Consider the following 22,321-nt stretch of genomic DNA (forward strand, 5'->3'; position numbering starts at 1 on the left):
GGACACTACGATCACTTGTAGCAGGAGGGATATTTTGAAGCCAAAAAAGTAGAAAATATTGTCTCATGTATCAACTTAAAAATCTTTTACAGTGGTGTTCCAGAGATCCATCAGGTATGCAGAGGTTTCATACTATGTATCAATATCAGAGTCAATATAATGATAGAGAAGTTATTGATTTTCCCCAACTCTAAATAAATTGAGGCACAGTAATTGTGACAGAGTGGAATATCTGTAGTGTACTAAAGCTGCCCCTCTTTCAATGACTACATAAATAAGAAGTAACATTTGAGATATTAAATACAAGGCTATTCCAAAACATCCTACAAATTATGGCTAAGAATTGCTTCAAACAGTGAGAGACAGGAAGGAAAAGCACAGGGTATACTTGCTGGTTTATAATGCTGGGAATTTGCTGGATAGTTTAGGACAATAGCTAAGGAACCACTAAAAAGAACTACTGCAGACAGAGAGAAGGAATGTCTGGAGACTAATGAAGGATCCAAGGAATGCTGGTTGGCAAACAGACTGGCCCTCTCAGGATTTAGAGGGGGACTGGGTTGCACTTGGCTGTGAACAGGCCTATAGACGTTAATTCTGTGAAAGCGAGTGAGCAAGTAATGCGGGTAGCTATCTTCGAGCTTGGATAGGTAAATATTATCCAACCTCCTCTAATCTAATAAATCCTCTACACAGAAGTCATACTTATAATCTATTTGATGCCTTGTTATGTTTGAGAGACAATTCAGTGTTTGGCCTCAGGATCTGATTTAGGCATCTTACTAGCCTATCTTTGCATGAAACTGATTTATGTGAATAAGGGTTGCATTATGATTTGTGCTGAGATTAAGTGCAATTTCTGGTTGTACACCGGAATGGACAATTGAATTATATTGTCATTTTAAGTCATATCACATTTGCACAATATTGAAAGAAGGTGTGAGATTTAGAGGATGGAATAGTATTAGACCCCAGTAATTTTATATAAAACATGGAGGAGGTAAAACAGATTAAACTTTGACCCTGTGTGTACTTGGGAGATTGTTTTTTTTTTTTTAACCAACACTATTTCTTCCACATCACTGAACCTACTAAAATGTTAGCTTTTCTTCAAGGTGTATTTTCAGGTATACTCAACTTTATTTTCAAGAAAGAATGCAACAATTTTCGATGAACAGTTTTCCTCTGTAAATCAGTAGTGCAACCACTTCTTTTGATCTCACCGATAAGGTCTTCTTGAAATTATCTCTCTGCGCTTCTGAGAATTAGTCACAACTTCTGTTGATTCTGTAGACTCATCAGGTTCTGCAATTGTTGCTACCTGTAAAATGTAAATTTCCAAAATGTAAGATTCCATTTGATGTATCCTCTAATCAGCAAATTACTATACACTGATTAGCCCTGAACAGCATAAAGTTATATTCATGGGCCATTTCATATTAGTTCCTCGGTTCTTTCCCATTTCAACCTGTAGGTATACTGACCTCCTAGTAACATGACCAGAAATCACTTTTACAGCTGTCTTAATATTTATTTTCCGTCTATGTACTGTAAATACATGGGTATGTTATACAAGGTGTGTCTGCTCTGGAGTGTGTATGTGCACCCTCACTAGGTACCTTTAACTTAAGCAAGCATTGGCAAAGCCAATTGGTCAGGCTTCAAATTATGGACGGTGCAACAATGGCTGTAACTCTGACCGAAAGAAGTGACACAGATCATTCAGTACATATAATTATTTAACCTATTCATGGTGGCCATCTTTATTTTGAATGGTAACACCCTACATAATTTAGTCTTTATCATCCCTACAATTCAAAAGAGATCCCAGATTTGTGGTTGAACCTACTCAGATGTATCATCATTCTCGGTGGAGGGTGTGGGCGGGCGACAGTGATGGGGGTGCGGGGTGGGGTGGGGGGAATGGTTTGATTGAAATTAGGAAGCATACCTTGACATGCTGTAGGTTAGGACCCATTTACAACCTTATAGAATTATTTATGCAGGGTCACAGAAACAGTCTTGACTTTTTCCACTCTGGGGCACCTTTCCAGCAAATGATAAAAGAGTGTATTACAGAATCACCATCATGGGTCCTAGAGTGCTGGGATTATGTACAGGGTTTGGGCCATTTCTACTTCACTCTTCAGCCTCTGTGCCTACCACTTACCCCTCACACCAGGCTTTTATAAGCCGTTTTCTCTGGTCCAGAGAGGCTCTTCCAGGAGTCCTCATATGTGCTGGGTCTCTTGGATTAAGTGACCCCCTAGCATGCGCAGCCCTGGTCTTTCCGATGATGCAAGGCGGTCCGTCTTGTCCCTCCTTCGTTTTACAGATTTCTTGAAGCTTCAAATTTGATGGTCGTCCAGGGTCTCACCGTCTATTATCCACTTCTTTGGCCCATGTTTGTGGATCTTAATGTGCAGTCAATGGTAGAGATATCTTCCAGGTGTCTTTCAGGTGTGCCGTGAGCTGTCGATTTATGTATCCATATTGAGTCTCTGTTGCCACATGGGGCATGTATGACACATGATTGCTCTCCAGAAGTCATGCTACACCATGACTTTGGATTTTATTGTGGGATTAATCTCTCATCACGGTTTCACCATAATCATGGTAGTGGTTGATGCCTTTACTTAAACTACTCATTTCATTGTATCAAGCAGCCACCTACAGCGTCTAAAATAAGTGAACAGTTTTGCAAACATAAAGTGTGTTATACATAGATTGTCCTCTGTGATCATATCAATAGGGTTTACAATTTCCTTAAAGGTTGTGTTCAGCCTTTTGCAAAGCTCTCCAAGGGAGCGTTTGCTTGTTGTCAGCATGTTGTCCACAACAGGGGAAGAAACAGAACATATAAGTCACAATCTGAACATCTATTTATATCATTTTCTGCATGAGATAAGCTGTCAGTGTCATATTATGGTTGGAAGATTGCTGTATATTCCTTTCTGGGAAAATGCCCCTTTCTTTTCTCATCAAGGATATCACCCTCACAGCATTAAAGAGGTTAGTCTATAGTCGTATATAAATCCTATTGGAGAAAAAAAACTGCAAGAACTGTTATAGCTTTACACTAAGATGAAGGAAACCATTCATGCAGGAAAGGCAATAAAATAACGCTGAGCTACTGAATACCAAACTGGTGATTATGTATGGCTTTTGATCTAATAGTTACCATGATATGGGACATGTAAATGTAATCCTCTGTTTATTGGACCACTATCAATATCTAAGAGTGTTAATTAAGCTTCCTCTGACCCCTACCAAGAGGGTACATCCAGTGCTTGCCCTTACTGAAACCTGTGAAACCTTGAATACATTTGGTGTGATCATTCAGACACCCAAACCTCCTCAAGTGATTTCTGATTCTGAACCAGAGTATGAGATGAACTCTATAGTGATTCTAAATACTTACATGTCACCTGCAAAATGTAATTGATTGCAAGAGATGGTTCAGAAGAACACTCACTGGAACCCATTTCATCAGTAGATGCACATCAGTTAGTTACACAATTTTGTTCTGTTAATCCAGCTAAGATAGGCCCTGGGTCAGGGCCTAGTCAGCGAGGTACTATCATGTACACATTCCCAGGAACTAGTTATAGTAATCAAAGAGAAGATGCACATTGTAGACAAGAGTTCTTATGATTCACACTGTGCCACATATACCCACTGAGCAGTACCCCTACGCGCCATTAGGTGGTATTGTTCAGCTCCGCATCATCAGCCGTGCCAGAAGTGATGTTCCAGCCTTTATTCTGGTGCAATGAGCACGCAAATCCTCTTGGAATTGCTTCTTAGCCAATGCGTACCAGATTTTAGTGCAGAACATTAACCATCTTGAGATGGTCCATTTCTGCACAGCCTTTCCTTTCTTAGCTCCTAGGTACCCCACAAAGAGTTGACTATCTACCCAGATTGTTTTGTGCAATCAAGGTAGAATGACAATGCTCTTTTTGGGTCCAGACTGTAGAGTTTCTCCTCCTGTTGGAGGCATGAGGCAAAGCAAAGAAGATAGGCAGGGTGGTATTCTGGCCTACATGGAAGGGAGTCACAAACTTTGGAAGGAAGAAGGCACAGGTCTGGTGGACTAGCTTGTCCGGGTAGGAGGAGGGTAGGGAGGGTACCTCAAGAGTGCTTGCAATTCGCTGACTATCCTGGCCGACTTTATGGCCAAAAGAAAGGCAGTTTTGATCGTTAGTAGCCTAACAGGGCAATTATGCTGGGGCTCAAAGGGTTAAAAAATTAAGAAGGTGAGAACAAGATTTAAATCCCACAGGAGTACAATGAATGGCCTTGGGGGAAACATGCTGTTAGCCTTTAAAAGACCTAGCCACAACAGTTGACTTGAATAAATAAAATTGGTCTGGGAACCTCAAAAATGCCAAAATGGCTGATATAGAACCTTTAGCTTTTGCCCAGAGCTGAGCCCTGCTGGGCCAAAGATAGAGCAAGCAGAAGAACCTTAGAGAGAGGTGCAGAAAGACGTTCAATGTTGTGAGAATCACACCTCATCGCAAACGTATCCCAATGGCAGGTGTATCCCGACTTGGTATAAGGAGGCCTGGCTGCCAGGATAACATCACAGACTTCGGGAGGAAGGTCAAAAGCGGCCAACGTTGCGGCTCAAACTCCAAGCATGAAGATGAAGGGTATGCAGGTTCAGGTGCAGAAATCTCCCCTGTTGCTGCGAAAGAAGATCCTCTTGATGAAGCAACCTGATCAGAGGACCAATGTAAATGCTCAACAGCTTGGTATACCAGACATGGGCCCGGTCACTCCTGATCTTCTTGCGAACTGTGGGCACGAGGGGTAGAGGTGGAAGGCATATAGGAGGCCGGAGCTCCACTTGAAATGAAAAGCTCTTCAGAGCAAGAGTCGCCTTAGAAATTCCAGCGTGCAAAACTGCGGACATTGCGTGTTCTTGACGGTGGCAAACCGATCTAACCAAGGATCTCCCCAGTGCTGACAGAGGCCTTGCACCACCTCTGGTTGTGGACACCATTTGTGATCTGCTAGGCATCTTTGGCTGAGTTAGTCCGCCCTGGTGTTCCAAGCGCCCGTCAGGTGTTGAACCGCCAGGGAAATGTGATGGCATTCCAGCCATGTCTAGAGACGCAGAGACTATTGAAAAAGTGTCCATCATCCCTCCCCATCCTAATTGTTACAGTACCACATGGCGGTGGAGTTGTCCATTAACATCTGCACCAGCCTTACCCTGATCAAAGGAAGCAAGGCTTTCAAAGTCAAGTAAATCTCCCAAAGTCCCAACAGCTTGATGTGGAGCTCAGACTTCTCTGGAGACTAGAGTCCTCTGATTTCTACTTCCCTCACAATGCCACCCCATCCCAGAAATAATGCATCTGTCACCACAATCTGCTGTGGTTGTAAAAGGGAGAGGGGTCTTCACTGACCCAATCGCAGTTCATCAGCCACCACTGCAGATCTTTCGCAGTTTCCCTCTGAGGTTGGGAGTATGAGGGAGAGATTCCCCTAATGCTGTGCCCACTGGGATTTCAAGTACCACGGCAGCACAGGGTTTTCCCACACACAGCTTTTTTTTCACACAGAATGTGTTATTGCTTTCCTCATCAGAAGAGGGCCATACCATGTTGGAACATATTATGGGGAATGCAGAAAATATAAGAGGGTACAAGGCTGGGAATGTTTTCATCAGAGAAAGGTACAGCTCTGTCTGTGGAATGCGCATTAGGGCCTGGCCAGTTCTTTTGCCTGTTTTTGACACAGAGCCAGCGTTTGATTTTGTAACAGAGGGGAGGGTGTTCTAGAATGCTCTCCTAGCTTGTTTAAGATAGAAAAGATAGTGGGACTTGGCGTTAAGACAGGAACTCACCTGTGGAGCAGACACGCTGCCTGGGAGAATTTTAATCCCATGTGTAGTCGCCTGTCTTTGCCATCAGAGGGTTCCCTGGTCGTGGTGCTGGCTAGAATGTCTGATTTACCCCTCATGGTGATGCATTTTAACTTTTGATTATTTAGCCTAAATACATATATTTTTTTCACTGTTGATGCAGTGCACATCGCTGTCTGTGATTAACTGCTTTGATTCTTCTTGTGTATACACATATTTTACTTCATTTGATTTAAATGCTTATTTTGATATATTCATGAGCTTTTATTTGATAGCTGGGAAGTGCCTTAATAAATTCATCATTCAGACTAAGAGTGCTGTAATCTTTGGCATAATTTCCTCTTAGTTTAAGCAAGAGCAAAACAAACTGGCGTAAACTGTAGGATTCAAAGTAAACAAATAAAAAGTGAAAATGTTTGACAAGAAACCAAAGGCAGCTTCCCAGATGACAAGTGAAATACTGGGTTGGGAGACAGTTCCTTATGATGTACTTGCAAACGAGTGGGCTTGCGGTGCTGGTTTGAGTGAGAACTGGGATGGGTGTATGTCACAGCTGAACCAGCAAAGGTATTAGCTTGTTTGCAAAAAGTACTAGTAAAAAAAGGAAGAGAATTATCTATCATAGGCAGAAGGGGCTGGATCCTTTTATGTGCCTTTCGGAAAACGCATGAGAAATGTGTTCAGTTAGAACAGGAACGTGAACAATTAGAATGGCAGCTAGGGGAAGCCAAAAATATTTCCACAATGTTATCACGTCAGAATAAATTGCTACAAGATAAAATTGATACTTGATATTGTAGACAGATTTCGGCAAAGACCTGGGGAATCGCTGCTTACATGGATGGTGCCATTATTTGACACAGGAGCTCCTCGAGTCATGTTAGATGTAGGAGACGCACCAAAGTTTTGTATACTTAGCACTGATCCCAATGTACAGGAGCAGTTTTGGGGTTATCCGGGCAGCCAACAGGTCACACTACTGCAGTTAGCAGTCACAGAGTGTAATCATAAGTATCCTAGAGTCAGACTGGCCTGTGAATGATAAGCCCTGGTATACATTGAGAGATGCTATGCAGACAATCAAGGAAAAGGAAAACTGCCATTATTCTGGGTGATGCTCACCGTTTGTTGGATGGACCGCTGACAGTGTTTGTTTGGCTCCCCCAGCCTACTAACATGTGATAATGACCCTGTTAATCAACCAGACAGTGATTCCTTGAAGGATGTACAAGGAGGCTGTCTGTGAGTTGGGAGAATGGACGAAACCTGAGAGCCTCTCTGTCTGAGGGCGCACAGATAATAACAGAGCATCTAGGAGAGATATGTTTGTGGCATTATTGAAGGATGGTGTCAACAAAGAACAGATAGATGGGATAGATACCAAGAGTCTGTGGGTGGTGTTTCACAAGCGAGGGTTGGACAGAATGGAAGGGAGTAGGAAGGTGAATAAGCAGGATAACAAACGGGTGAGTCAGGGCAGATGCCGGAGGAAAGAAAGGAGAGGGAGAAAAACATTTCCTCAAGGGTGAAGGAGGAGGAAGATTTGAACACTGATTGGTTGACTGAGGAGAACAGGGAAGAAGAGGAATCTCCCAGCAGGTATCAGAGCATACATCTGGACTTGACTTTGGCAAAAGTCGACAGGTTTGAATCAGATTAGGAAATAGACCAAACTCTGGTACAGGGATGGGCTTGCAAGGATAACAGATCCCAGGTTGATTTCGAAATTCACTGGAAAAATAGAAATGTTCAAAAGGTCCAGGACACTGGAGTACAGGTCACAGGTCAGCACTACACTATCACAGGGTTGGGTGGCAAGAAATCTCCAGCTGTATTAATGTTTCTGTGAAGCCGATGCCGAAATCTGTCTGACGGGAGACGCTGCAACTTCCGGAATCCGCACGTCCGCTTGCGGTTTTGTGATTGCAGTGGCAGCGGCGGCTGCAGCGGGTGAGAGCCGCGCTGCATCGCGGAAAGGAAAGCCAAGGAGCAAAGGAGTGGGCAGAAGAGTGAAGGGCAGAAAGTGAGGGTAGGCTTCCGGCCACCAAGCGCTTGTAGCCGGGAATTCCAGCAGTGAGGCCAGGAGCATCAGGAGCCAGGAGCCCGGCACGCTAAGCGGGATCAGGAGGATCGGGAGGATTATGGTGAGAGGCAGAAGTGCTGCTTCAGTGTTCTCCTGCTCCTCTGCCCTCCTGCTCTCCTGCACCCCAGAATCCCTGCCCCCGCACCATCATCGCCATCGGTCCTCGCACCCCGTTTTCCCTAGGAAGGCCCCATCTACCCTAGCCTCCCGTCCTCCAGTGAGGCCTCCACTGAGGCTGAGCTACCTGCTTCGGCGCTACAATCCTACAGTCCTTTAAGATTGCGGCAAGTTAGGCTGCCCCCACTGAAAGGTCATAAAGACACTGTATCAGAAACTGGGGGGTCTAGCCATATGACCAGCGGGCAACCCAGCTGGCAACCCTGCGTAACTTGAGTAACCTACCTCGGAGAAGACGTATGCAGCCTTTTTAGGGCACTAGTTCCCAGGGCAGCATATCTGATAAGTATTAAAAAGACTTTTTGGGCCCCCAGAGCCCCAGATGGGTGGTCCAATAAAAAAGTGAACACACAGGAGTGCCCAACAGCATCCGGGCAGCGGAAGCGGCCACAGATTTCCCGTGGTGCAGTTGGCTATCAAACCTTTCTGTGACCTGTGACCTGAAACATATCTTGGCTGGGATAGCACCAGAGGAGGACTACACATGCTCGTGCCCCTCAACCCAGAGGTGTGGCAGCGTGTCCATTTTGTCTATTTTGTCTAAGTTGATGAAAAAATATAAAAAAAGGGAAGAAGACTGCTGGACCTCAATGGGGGCCAGTGGCATGCACTTGTGCCCCTCTATCCAGGGGTGTGGCGGCGCGTCTATCCGACGGAAAAGAAAAAGGGAAGAAAACTGCTTGAACCTTGACAGGAGCCAGCAGCTGGTTTGGGCAGCATTTAAAGAGGATCCCACGTGCTTGTGCCCCTTGCCCCTGAATTGTGGTCAGTTTTAGTAAGGAGGAATATTTAAAGGAAATGTAATAGTCAGCGAAAATTAGGTCAGGGAAGGAAAGGGCATTTCAGCCGCAATCCAAGAAAATTAAAAAACAAAGTAATCCCCTGTTCTTACCATCACCATCAAAAAGGGAAGGGAAATCGAAGACAAAGTGTCAATCCCTGGTCTCCCCTATAACCCCTTTCTTCAGCAGACTTCAAAAACGGGTAAGGGTTCCCCACAAGTCTGATTTCTTAAAGGCACCTCTGGATGTGATTTTTTTCTCTTCCAAATGGCTCCACGACTCTACCTCATCCAATCTCCCCTATAAAAAGTGAATCCAGTCTGTTACATGACCAAGATGATAAAAGTAGGTTTAAGGAGGAAGGGCAGGCAGAAAACCCCACTTTTGGAAAAAATAACAACCAAATGGAAGACAACCCTAAAGATAATGTTTGGGGCTCAATTAATGGCTTAGAATTACTGACCCTCAGGTCTACTTCACCTTCACCTGGTACCTCAAACTGTCCATCCTTGGAAAATCAAATTAATTTTTCCCACTTAGGCACTCAATTTCCATTTGAGGTAAATGTGATTATTAAAGGAGTGACTGATTCTTCCCTAAGTGAACCTGTTGAGATTTCGCAAGAGTATGGTAAAGTAAGGGAAATGGATCATTCGTTAGAAACTATTCATATTTCGAACAATTTCAATAACCTCAACCCATTAAACACTAATATTTCCTGTAAAAACAGAGACCCAAGCCCCACCATGTATATCCTTAACAAGTCTTTCCATACAGATATGGGAATGTCCCTACAAGAAGACAAAATTGGAGTCTCAGATACACAAATGGATATCTCAGCCCTTAAATGCAGATCCTTCAATGTATCCTCTATATTAAATGAAAAAACAAGTGAATCTGAAAGTAGGGAGGAAAATAAAGAGAACACACCGGAAGTACGAAATACTGAAAAGCAGTTGGATTAAAATGCGGTATGGGATATCTTTTTTAAAACCTCGAAGCTAAAACTAGATGCTCTGTCCTATTAGTCCTCCAAAATGGATGTCGAGGTGGATATACTGAATACTATGGCCAAATCCGTAGCAGGGATCGACCACAAACTGTCAAATTTAAACAACTTGATTAAGCAAGCTCAGAATCTTACCGAAATATCAGTAATATAATGCACTTTTGAGCCCATAATTGACAAGTTGGCCACTCTTCCAGAAGCTTTAAACTCACTGATAGCAAACTTTAAAGAAAATTTTAATATGAAAAGAGAGGAGGAAATTATAGCCAAAGGACTTCCCCCCGTATTAGAGGGAGGCTGGGGAAAGCACAAACTCGGGAATTAGAGCAAATTGGTGTACAATGAAGACAAAGGAAAAAGAGATAGAATCCCCTGAAGAACCAAAATGTGAGCAGGAAGAAGTATGTAAGGACGTTTTAGGCTCCTTTGACTGTCCCAAATCCGTGGGGCTCCCACTTGAACCAGTTAAGCCACCCACTAAAAGACAAAAGAAGAAGCAACGAAAAGCAGGAAATAAGGCCTCTTTACAACACCTTACGTGGAAGACGGCTTTTCTAGTGGCCATTACTTCAGCGAGGAGGGTCAGTGAAATCCAGGCCTTGTCTTCCAAAGAACCGTACACGGTTTTTCATGACAATAGAGTGGTTCTACGAACTCACCCATCTTTCCTTCCGAAGGTGGTGTCAGAATTCCATATCAATCAGACCATATCTTTACCGACTTTCTTTCCCAATCCGGAGACTCCGGCAGAGAAAGCATTACACTCCTTAGACTTGAAAAGAGTGCTGAAATTTTATCTGGATAAGACAAAATCGATTAGACACTCTAACCGTTTGTTTGTAAACTATGGTCATTTGAGGACAGGAGAGGCAGCATCTAAACGAACAATATCAAGATGGATAGTTTCTTGTATTGTTAATACTTACCAGCTAGCTAATAAACCATTACTAGCGCGGCCTAGAGCGCATTCCACAAGGGGAAAAGCGGCTACTACTGCCCTCCTTAACAATGTTCCTATATCTGAGATTTGTAAGGCTGCTACATGGAAGTCTGTCCATACGTTTACTAGACATTACTGTTTAGACTCAGATGCAAGAGCGGATGCCCAAGTGGGGCAGGCCTCTCTAAGAAATCTATTTGCGTAATATCTATCTATTCCTGCACTTCTATCGGACAGTCCGCTGGATTTAGGGATGGGCTTGCTAATCTATTCAATGTTTATGACTATTGATGAGGATCCCCTGGAAGAGAAGGATAAGTTACTTACCTGTAAATCCTAGTTCTCTTCCAGGGGTATCCTCATCAAAGTCATAAACAACCCACCCTCCTCCCCGGACGCACGTCTCCTAGAAGTGCAGGGCAGACTGTATTTTGAATCAGTTATACAAATTGTCACCGTAAAATGAACTGACCTAACTGTGAACCAACTGTCACCTTTCCTTCACCCCTGAGGCATGGTGGGATACTGGAGGTGCTCAGGGTCTTAAAGGCACGGTGCCAAAGTTTTTATGGTTCTCCTGTGTTAACCTGCATGCAGCCTATTGGCTAAGAATGCTTCATTGTTTTCAATGCAGTTTTTTCTATTTTTTCTCTAGTGTTTGCTGCTGCTTACTTCCCTAAGCCTAGTTTTAGGAGCTTGGGTAGATATTTATGCTCTATTGTAGTTTTATAATATTAAAAAAAAAAAACTTCATAGAAATAAAGCATTTTAGCCTGTTTTTAACATTATAGCCTGCATGACTGTTTTCTACACATGTATAATATGTGTGTATTTTATATATGCCCCGGGGTCCCCGCACAAGGGCGGGAATATTCAATGTTTATGACTATTGATGAGGATCCCCTGGAAGAGAATACTCATAATCAAGGGGGGCAAAACGAAAATGAACTACACTCCAATGAGGGGGGATATAGAAAGTAATGACCAACAAATTATGGTAATGACAAATGATATAGGCAAATCAGAGCAGGAACCTCAAAAAATAAAGCCACATCAATGAGGGACACAGGCAGTAACAAGTCCTAGTCCCATATTAAATAAGAGGATGTTTGAAGAAGAGGGTATAACAATTACGGTCGCAAATTCAGAATATGCAGAGCACAATGGGGCTCAAACCGGAGGCCATTAGGCCGAAAATCAGGCAATAAAACGAAGAAGGCCAAGATCCACCCCGGATGAAGGTTCCTTAAGTGGCTTAATAGCAAAGCAAAGGGCTATAAAGTTAGAACGGTCTGCCAAATTAGCTGAACAGACGGATATTATAGGTAGCTCTGATTTCGTTTTGCCAAACAATTGTTTACAACTAATATCAGAACCTCAATATCACTCCAGGGGGCGTTTTGACATCCTAAATAGAGGGAACATACTAAAATTATTACAAGTCATTCCTGCATTAAAAGATATAAAATCTATTGATATTGTCTCCATAGAGTTTTTACCTAGGGAAAATATAAAAGAGAGAGGCTTAAACGAATTAACCCTGGTAACCTGGAGGTCATCACAGTTGGTTAGAAGAGTTGTTAACAAAAAAGGTCCCTTCTTAAAATGAGGAATACATTTCAGTATACCCAAACAAGTAGGCTATCCTGACCCGTTTAGAGGAACAAACCAATTCGCCTAATCAATCCAAGCCAAAAGAGTCGGATAAACCTTTCTCAGTTCTTAGATCTGCAACTGGAAGAATGGAAGATTACCCCTTGGTACGTACCATTTCTAATACACGCTTATCGCAGCTAGACTAAGGCTGGATATCGGAAACAATCCATTGAGAAATGCATCAGTGACTTATGAGTAGTAGGGTGAACAATGAGCTGACAATCTTGCATGAAAACCCCCTCCAAGTTTGCTCCTGGAATATAAAAGGGATTAGATCAAACACCCTACAAAAAGATCTATCAAGTTTATTAAAGAAATTTCAAATTATTTTTCTCCAGGAGACTTGGGCCACAGACTCTTTTTCAATTGATGGATAAAGGAGTAAAAGTATGGTCATCCAAAGACGGGATTAGCAATATTTATCTCAGCAGGTTTAAATATATTATGTACTCGAATATATGAGGAAAACAAAGACTTCCTGTTAGTGAAGTTAGATGGGTGGAATAAGGAACATCCCTGTCCACTCCTGCTAATTAATGTCTATATCCACCCAGATGTACAATCCAGGAAATATATAACTTACAAATTAATAGATACAATTTTAACTGCCCATCAGGATTTATGACCCCTGGAGCTCTTAGTCGCAGGGGATTTTAATCTGAAATTACTATACCCCTTTGAAAGGAATACACAAACTATTTAGCAAGATCTATTTTGGGCAGTACAACAGCAGTCCCTGGGGGCAACAGAGAAAGGATAGTAGCACTCTCCTTAGTAAAAGATCTGGAGGCTCTTGGGCTTACACTAATAAATGGAAGATATCTGCAAGATACTCCTCCGGTAACTACCTGCTATGCCGCTGGAACTCAAGCGACAATTGACTATACTGTGGCAACCTTATGTTTGCTTACGCTAATTACAAAATGTTATATTGTTAAATCGGCTCTGAGCGACCATGGCCAGCAATGCCTGGAGATAGGTTGTGGCCTCCCTAATTTTAACTTTGCACTTGCTACACCCAGGAACATTAATACAACAAACTATAAAAAACTTTGATGGTCTGAAAGGTTAAAAGAATCCATTAGTGAACTGTCAATGGAGAGAATCGAGCAATGCCATATGGATTTAACAGGGGATTCAATAACGATCTGGTCATCTTTCTTAGACAGATTTGCGGCTGCTCTCCTCACAGATAGATCGCAAAAGAGGTATCAAAACCAGGGTCGCGGTGCGAAAATGAACATAGATATAACATTTTTAGCACACATGATTAAATTAAGAAAAGAACGGAATAGTGCTTTAAGATTATATAACAAGAATTCAACAAACTGTTATTTTAAGGCAGATTTAAAAAGACTAAACAACATATATTGGAAACAAATATAGGAATACAAGCATCAGGAAAACCATGTTTTTTGGGTCAAGGCCCTATTCTTGAGTAAAAAATCAAATACACATAAAGCTCCGATGACATTGACCAGCTCCAATATTTCAGAAGCTGTCTGGTTTGATTACCTAAGTCACCACTTCGGAGAACAAAAGAGAATCAGCAAAAATTTAGAAGAGGATGCGAAAATGTTAAGCCTAGAAAAAGCAAAATTAAAACCCCTTACACCCCAAAAGGAAACCAAAAAAATAATATTTACAAGGGCTGAAATTATGAGGTCAATAGAAAACAGCAGAACTGGGGATGCTCCGGGCCCTAAGGGGATCCCAAATGCCTTGTTTAAACTGAATCCTGCATTTTGGGGTCAAAAATTGGCTTTGACTTTCAGCCACTGTATGGCACTAGGAAGTATTCCAAAATCTTGGAGGGGTGCGATAATACATCCAATATTCAAAGGAGGTAATAAGTCACAAACTGAGAGCTATCGACTAATTACCCTAACGGACGTAGAAGCTGAATATTATGCAGGGATTTTACTGGAGTATCTTCGTAGATGGGCAACCGAAAATAGCATTATACCTTCCAATCAGACAGGTTTTGTAAAGGGCCTCGGTACTGCTGCAAATATTTTAAATCTATCTCTGATCATTGATAAGTACAAACCCCCCAAAAAAATCAACCCTTGTATCTATGTTTTGTTGATTTTAAATCAGCCTTTGAACTGGTACAGCGACCTCTCCTATGGGAGAAATTAGTCTCCTGGGGGATACCAGCGAATCTGTTAAAGGTTATTGAACAGTTATACACAGATACATGGGTAAGAGTTAAGATAGGGGACGGATCTTTCCTATCAAGGGAAATTAAAACAAAACAAGGATTGAAACAGGGCTGTGTGCTGGCACCATATCTTTTTAATCTCTTTTTATCGGACTTGACTGTGGATTTAAACAAGGTAAATGCGCACCCCCAAAGCTTGGTGATATGACTATTTCAAACTTGCTGTATGCTGACGACATAGTACTCCGGAGTCAAACAAAAGTAGGGCTACGGCAGCTCATTGTAAAGATATTCAAATATGCAGAGCAAAATGGTCTGGAAATAAATCAGAAAAAAAACAAGGTTATGGAAATCAGCAAAATAAATTAGAGAGCAAAAAAGTGAAATACAGAAAGGGGTGTTTTGGAACAAGTAAGCCAGTACAGATATCTGGGTGTGCTTTTTGATGAACGGGGCTCCTTTACTCCCCAAAAACATGAGCTATACAGAAAAGGAAATGCTCTATTATTTGCTTTTCGTACTTTAAATAAATTGCTTACTGGCCCAAGTTATCGGCCACTGCTTCAAGTCGTTACAGCCAAACTAATCCCAACATTAGGATACGGAAGCGAAGCCTTGTGTGGACAAGATGCTATAATCTTAAATAAAATTACTGGGAATATTTTTAGGTCCTTATTCCAGCTATCGGGATATACCTCCCAAGCACAAATCAGGCTGGAGTTTGGCTATCTAAATCAATGTATAGACAGGAAAGCCAGTTATATCAAAGTTTGGAAACATTTACAGCTAACATAGAAAAATCAGCTCTGCCAAGCACATTGGAAGGAGATTAGTTCAAACCCAAGGCTAAATCTCGAGAGTATCTAGATCAGGAATTAACAGATTTGGAAGTAACGGAATTATGGAATTTAAATCTTTCCTACCCGGCTTTTTAAAAAATCCTAAATCGAATAACAAGGAAAAGATCAATGAACATGGATAAGAGCTTATTGGCCTGCAGATCGCACTCCTGGGTGGTAATAAACGAGTATAAACTTTTAAAATGTCAGCCCTACCTGGAAGCCGGGTGGACAAAGACAGTCAAGGACCATTTCATCAAATACCGGTTTGGTATCATTCCTGGTGGTGCCTATCTAGCCCTGTGGGAACGCCCTGGAACAATCCCTCAGTGCAGGCTGTGTGGCTGGGGAAAGGAAGATATAATCCACTTGATTTGTATTTGTAATGGCCTACGAAATGAACGCAAATATCTATTAAAGGCAGCTTTCAACCAAAGAAGGATACGGACTTGTAGGCAAGCGGTGATTGCCTGTTTTAAACCCTCTGACAATGTTTTAAATGCTAAAGTTACCAAGTTTTTACGTTTAGCAACACAAAATATTTTTTAAAATAAGATATTAATTAGTACATGTGTATTAGTTTTTATAGAATGATAAAAAAAATTAACCCTAAAAAAAAAACAATTTATCACTGTACAGTATTCATGAAATGATTCTTAATCTTAGTAAAGTAAGGTATAAGACATATATGGGTAGTCTACACTGACCTGGAAAAGGAGGTACCTATTAGGAAATTTCATAAATAAAATTACTTTTATGCATATTAGGGGTTACAGATTGATATTTAGAACCATATATATTATGATTTAGATACATTTTTGTATTAGATAGAAAGATGTGATGTATTGGTTTTGTTAACTATGCATCGAATAAATAAACTTGAACTTGAACACTCCAGTTGTGCAGAATATTTTTCAAATGAAAATAGGGAAGAACGCCAAAAAGAGAATACACTGTCTTGATAGTGGCCCTCAGAGTATATTCTGGGAATTGATATACTGAAGGGAATTATTTTATATCTGGAGGATGGGTGTTATTACTTTGGATCAGAGATACATTGCAGTGGCAGCAGTAAGGGCGGGTCATTTGAACATACCCCCAGTAAAGGTGCCATCAAGGTGGCTCATTTGAAACTGTGCCGAATTTCGGGAAGGCATGGGGAGATAAGTAAGGCCATACAAGATTTGGTAGAGGCAGGGGTGGTGGCCTTGTTGTAAGGAAATGCCTCCTTGGCATGATTACCCCCTGACATTTTGCCTTTTGTTGATGCCAGTTACGACTGAAAGTGTGCTGGGACCCTGCTAACCAGGCTTGTGCACCAGTGTTCTTTCTGTTAACTGTACCTTTGTTCCCACAATTGGCACAGCCCTGGCACCCGGATAAGTCCCTTGTAAATGGTACACCTGGTACCAAGGACCCTCATGCCAGGGAAGGTCTCTAAGGGCTGCAGCATGTATTATGCCACCCTGGGGACCCCTCACTCAGCACATGCACACTGCCTCACAGCTTGTGTGTGCTGGTGGGGAGAAAATGACTAAGTCGACATGGCACTCCCCTCAGTGTGCCATGCCAACCATACACTGCCTGTGGCATAGGTAAGTCATCCCTCTAGTAGGCCTTACAGCCCTAAGGCAGGGTGGACTATACCGTAGGTGAGGGCATATGTGCATGAGCACTATGCCCCTACAGTGTCTAAGCAAAACTATAGACATTGTAAGTGCAGGGTAGCCATAAAGAGTATATGGTCTGGGAGTTGGTCAAACACGAACTCCACAGTTCCATAATGGCTACACTGAAATCTGGGAAGTTTGGTATCAAACTTCTCCACACAATAAATGCACACTGATGCCAGTGTGGGATTTATTGTAAAATGCACCCAGAGGGCATGTTAGAGATGCCCCCTGAATACCAGTTCGACTCCTAGTGCTACGCTGACCAGTTTCTGCCAGCCTGCCACAACCAGACGAGTTTCTGGCCACATGGGGAGAGTGCCTTTGTCACTCTGTGGCCAGGAACAAAGCCTGTACTGGGTGGAGGTGCTTCTCACCTCCCCCTGCAGGAACATTAACACCTGTCGGTGAGCCTCAAAGGCTCATGCCTTTTGTTACAGCACCCCAGGGCATCCCAGCTAGTGGAGATGCCCGCCCCTCCGGCCACTGCTCCCACTTTTGGTGACAAGGCTGGAGGAGATAATTAGAAAAACAAGGAGGAGTCACCCACCAGTCACGACAGCCCCTAAGGTGTCCTGAGCTGAGGTGACCCCTGCCTTTAGAAATCCTCCATTTTAAGATTGGAGGATTCCCCAATAGGATTAAGGATGTGCCCCCCTCCCCTCAGGGAGGAGGCAAAAAGAGGGTGCAGCCACCCTCCAGGACAGCAGCCATTGGCTACTGCCCTCCTGTCCTAAACACACCCCTAAATCTAGTATTTAGGAGCACCCCAGAACCCAAGAAATCAGACTCCTGCAACCTACAACAAGAAGAAGGACTGCTGACCTGAAAGCCCTGCAGAGATGATGGAGACGACAACTGACTTGGCCCCAGCCCTTCCGGCCTGTCTCCAGACTCAAAGAACCTGCACAGTGAGGCATCCGACAGGGATCAACAACCTCTGAAGCCTCAGAGGACTGCCCTGAACCGAAGGACCAAGAAACTCCCGAGAACAGCTGCACTGTTTAAAAACAGCAACAACTTTGCAACTTTCTTGCAACTTGAGACGACCCCCCTGGAGCCCCACAGCGACGCATGCAGGGAGGATCCAGAGGCTCTCCCTGACCGCAACGCTGGAACAAAGAACCCGCGGCCTGGACCAAGCACTGCTCCCGCAGCCCCCAGGACCAGAAGGAACCCAACTCCAGTGCAGGAGTGACCATCAGGCAACCCTCTGCCTAGCCCAGTCGGTGGCTGGCCCAAAAAGCCCCCCTGTGCCCAGCCTGCACCGCTAGAGTGACCCCTGGGTCCCTCCATTGATTCCTATTGAAAACCAGACACCTGCTATGCACACTGCACCCGGCCACCCCTGTGCCGCTGAGGGTGTGTTTTGTGTGCCTTCTTGTGTCCCCCCAGTGCTCTACAAAACCCCCTGGTCTGCCCTCCGAAGACGCAGGTACTTACCTGTTAGCAGACTGGAACAGGGGCACCCCTGTTCTCCATAGGCACCTATGTGTTTTGGGACCTCTTTTGACCTCTGCATCTGACCGGCCTTGTGTTGCTGGTGCGGTGACTTTGGGGTTGTCTTGAACCCCCAATGGTGGGCTGCCTATGCCTAGGAAACTGAACTTGTAAGTGCTTTACTTACCTCAGAAACTTAACCTTACTTACCTCCCCCAGGAACTGTTGATTTTTGCAGTGTCCACTTTTAAAATAGCTTATTGCCATTTTAACTAAAACGATATGTGTTATTGCTCTAATTCAAAGTTCCTTACTAACCTGTGTGGAGTACCTTGCATTTTATGCATTTACTTGAATCTTGTGGTTCTAAAATAAATTAAGAAAATATATTTTTGTATATAAAAACTATTGGCCTGAGTTAAGTCTTTGAGTATGTGTTCCTCATTTATTGCCTGTGTGTGTACAACAAGTGCTTAACACTACCCTCTGATAAGCCTACTGCTCGACCACACTACCACAAAATAGAGAATTAGAATTATCTAATTTTGCCACTATCTTACCTCTAAGGGGAACCCTTGGACTTTGTGCACACTCTCTCTTACTTTGAGATACTATATACAGAGCCAACTTCGTACACCCGTTCACTGTTGTGTGGAACAATCCTTTGTGGCCTGTGCGCAAACCTGATGGGAGCAATAGAAATTGCCCATCCAGCCCCACCATCTGTCACCGGCTGGTAGCAGAACACCTCGAAGAAGTACCTGTCATTCCAGAGGTGTAGCGGTCTCATTATATTGATGACGCAATGATTCAGGGCTAAACACAAGAACAGGTGCAAGACTATTGTTCACAACACAATATAGAATGGATTTATCATATTCCATAGTCTCCAAAAGCTGCAGGATTGATTGAGAGAATGAATGGCTTGCGAAAGACCGTTACTCAAACTAGCCGATGGTACATTGAGAAACTGGAGAGATCATTTAAATGAAGCCCTTCAGATCCTGAATAACAGACCTTTGACAAATGCAGAAACTCCTTTAATGTGAATGCTGACCCCAGTTTTATAGATACAACCTCATGTAGCAACTAATAATGTTATGTATTGCGAGACAAAGACAGGAGCTTTAGCTCCGCATCGAGCAACACCAAAATCTGCAGGTCTTGATTTGTATGCTTTGAACATGTACAGATCGAAACCCAGAGACATGATGCTCATAGAAACAGGTGTTTGGATACAAATTCCCCCAGAGCATTTAGAATTGATTGCTCCTCGATCTGTGCTGGCCCTCATGGGTATTCAGGTCTTGGGGGGAGTGATAGATGCAGACTACCAAGGAGAAATCAAAGTGATCTTACTGAACAGTGCGGACACGGATTTGAGATTTGATAATATAACCTGGAGATCGAATTGCCCAAATTGTGATTATTCCAGTGTATGGATAGTGGTTGCGAAGGGGACTGCCCCTGCCCATCCTACAGAGCGTCTGGAGGGAGGCTTTGGCTCAATTGACAAAAAGCCCTGGGCTAAGGTGAGGGTAAAATCTGCAATTCGTCCTCCTAAACCAGCAGTAATCATACCAAAGGGCAAAGACAATATTTTGTTAGTCATGAAACCAGGACAAGAAAAATGGGAATATGTACCAGCTGATAAATGTTATTTGTGAGAATGATTATTCTTGTCACTTTTACAGATCACACTATGAGGTGTCTCTATGATAGCTATTCTGAGTGGAGCGTGTTTGGATGGATCAAAGTGGGCTCCGAGGGGCCGAAAGCCCCCAACTTCAAAGTAATCAACCGGCAGCGCCGATCAACACCCTTGCTGCACCAGTCCAAGAACTTTTGGATATACTTAACTCAGACCCTGTTGAATAGGTAGGACTTCTGCATGACGAATATGAAAAGCACAGTTGATGTCATTTTCACATGCTTAGTCGCTATCCCAACTCCCAGCGGTGTACTGCTGCAAATATTCAATGACACCAATGCTGATGGAGCGGTGGAAGAAAGTGATGTACTGACTTATTTTACTCCCTATAAGTATTGCTGGTTTTGCCAAGAAACTACAGAGGAGAAATGGGACAACTTAACACAGGTGATCACTTACAATGTTACTGCTGGCGATGTCTGCTACAACCTAACATGTGACACTTAAAAAATCAGAAAGTGTACTAAAATGCGCCTTGAAGCAACAATGGGGTCTCCCCTAAGAGATCCCATGGGAATAACAAGTACTGTGTCAACAAAGAAGTGATAAAATGTGTAAAAATGTAAATAATAGCATGTCTTGCATGAATATAGTGTCTGCTGCTAGTCATATCAAGCATGTCAAGTTACCTGTTGGATGGTTATTTTCTTGTGGAAATATCACATATACTTACATACCTGCAAATATAACTGGAGGACTGGGCGATTTCATGCAGCTAGGACTCATGATGTTTCCATTACACGCTGTATTACATACTCGAAACACAAGGGAAACAGTTCAACTAAGTGAAAGCAGTGACTCTGAAGAACAAGTTACTTACCTTCAGTAACGCTTTTTCTGGTGGATACATTAGCTACCTATGGATTCCTCACCTTATGAATTCTCCCAATGCGCCACCATTCGACGGAAAATCTTCTTCCCAGCTCTCCACATCGACGAGGACATCACAATTGCACGGCTCCACGCAACTCCGTCTGACATCACCGTGCCAATAAGAGGTCCTCGCTGGCGTGCTGGCGTCACTTTCACCCATTTTTTTAGGTGCCTTTGAGGCGAACAAGTGAAAACCGACCTCACAATAGCTCAAACTAATACACACATAAAAACCATAATGATGTAATACAATTATAACCATCATTTATATATACATAAAGTTACCAAAACATATATATGCCTGTAAAACAAAAGCCTTGGTATGACCAGACAGGCAACAGGGAGGCGGGTGGGACTGTGAGGAATCCACAGGTGGCTAATGTATGCACCAGAAAAAGCGTTACCGAAGGTAAGTAACTTGTTCCTCTGATGGATACAACTGCCTGTGGATTCCTCACCTTATGAATAGAGTCCCAAAGCAGTACCGCACTCGAAGGTGGATGCCTGACTGGTCACACCAAGAAATCCTACAATACAGAATGTGCAAAATGGCCGTCCTTCCTAACCTCAGAGTCCAAGCAATAATGCTTTGCTAAAGTGTGGAGGGACAGCCAAGTTGCTGCCTTGCAAATATCCACCACCGGAACCCCTCTAGCCAGGTCTGAAGTGGCAGACTTAGCCCTAGTCGAATGGGCTCTAATACCTTCAGGGGGAACCTTCTTTGCCTACGAGTAACAGACCTTGATACAAAGAATGACACACCTGGATATATTTCTTTTATGGACCACTCTGCCCTTCCTCTTCCCTACATATCCCACGAATAGCTGGTCTTCCAATCAAAGGTCCTTTGTCTTCTTAATATAAAAACTGAGAGCCTTTCTGGGGTCCAAACAATGGAGTCTCTCTTCCTCCTTTGAGGGATGAGAAGGATGGTAGAAAGATGGAAGGGTAATGGTCTGCCCCATATGGAAAGGAGTGACAACTTTAGGTAGGAAAGCCGCCCTGGTTTTCAGCACCACTTTGTCAGGAAAGAATAAAGTAAAGGGAGGTTTAACACAAAGGGCCTGAAGCTCACCGACACGCCTACCCGATGTAATAG

At 43.1% G+C, this 22,321-nt stretch overlaps 1 protein-coding gene across 1 annotated transcript in view; it reads right to left on the reverse strand.

Moving 5' to 3' along the window:
- Positions 1-22,321, reverse strand: part of CREM (cAMP responsive element modulator) — an 823,729-nt gene that overhangs the window by 400,518 nt on the left and 400,890 nt on the right. The window contains exon 4 of the mRNA XM_069211219.1: positions 1,224-1,321. Within this exon, the coding sequence (XP_069067320.1) occupies positions 1,224-1,321 (98 nt within the window). The remainder of the gene's footprint in view (positions 1-1,223; positions 1,322-22,321) is intronic.

This window comes from Pleurodeles waltl, chromosome 10, assembly GCF_031143425.1.
Source record: "Pleurodeles waltl isolate 20211129_DDA chromosome 10, aPleWal1.hap1.20221129, whole genome shotgun sequence".
In the NCBI taxonomy this organism is placed as follows: Eukaryota; Metazoa; Chordata; class Amphibia; order Caudata; family Salamandridae; genus Pleurodeles; species Pleurodeles waltl.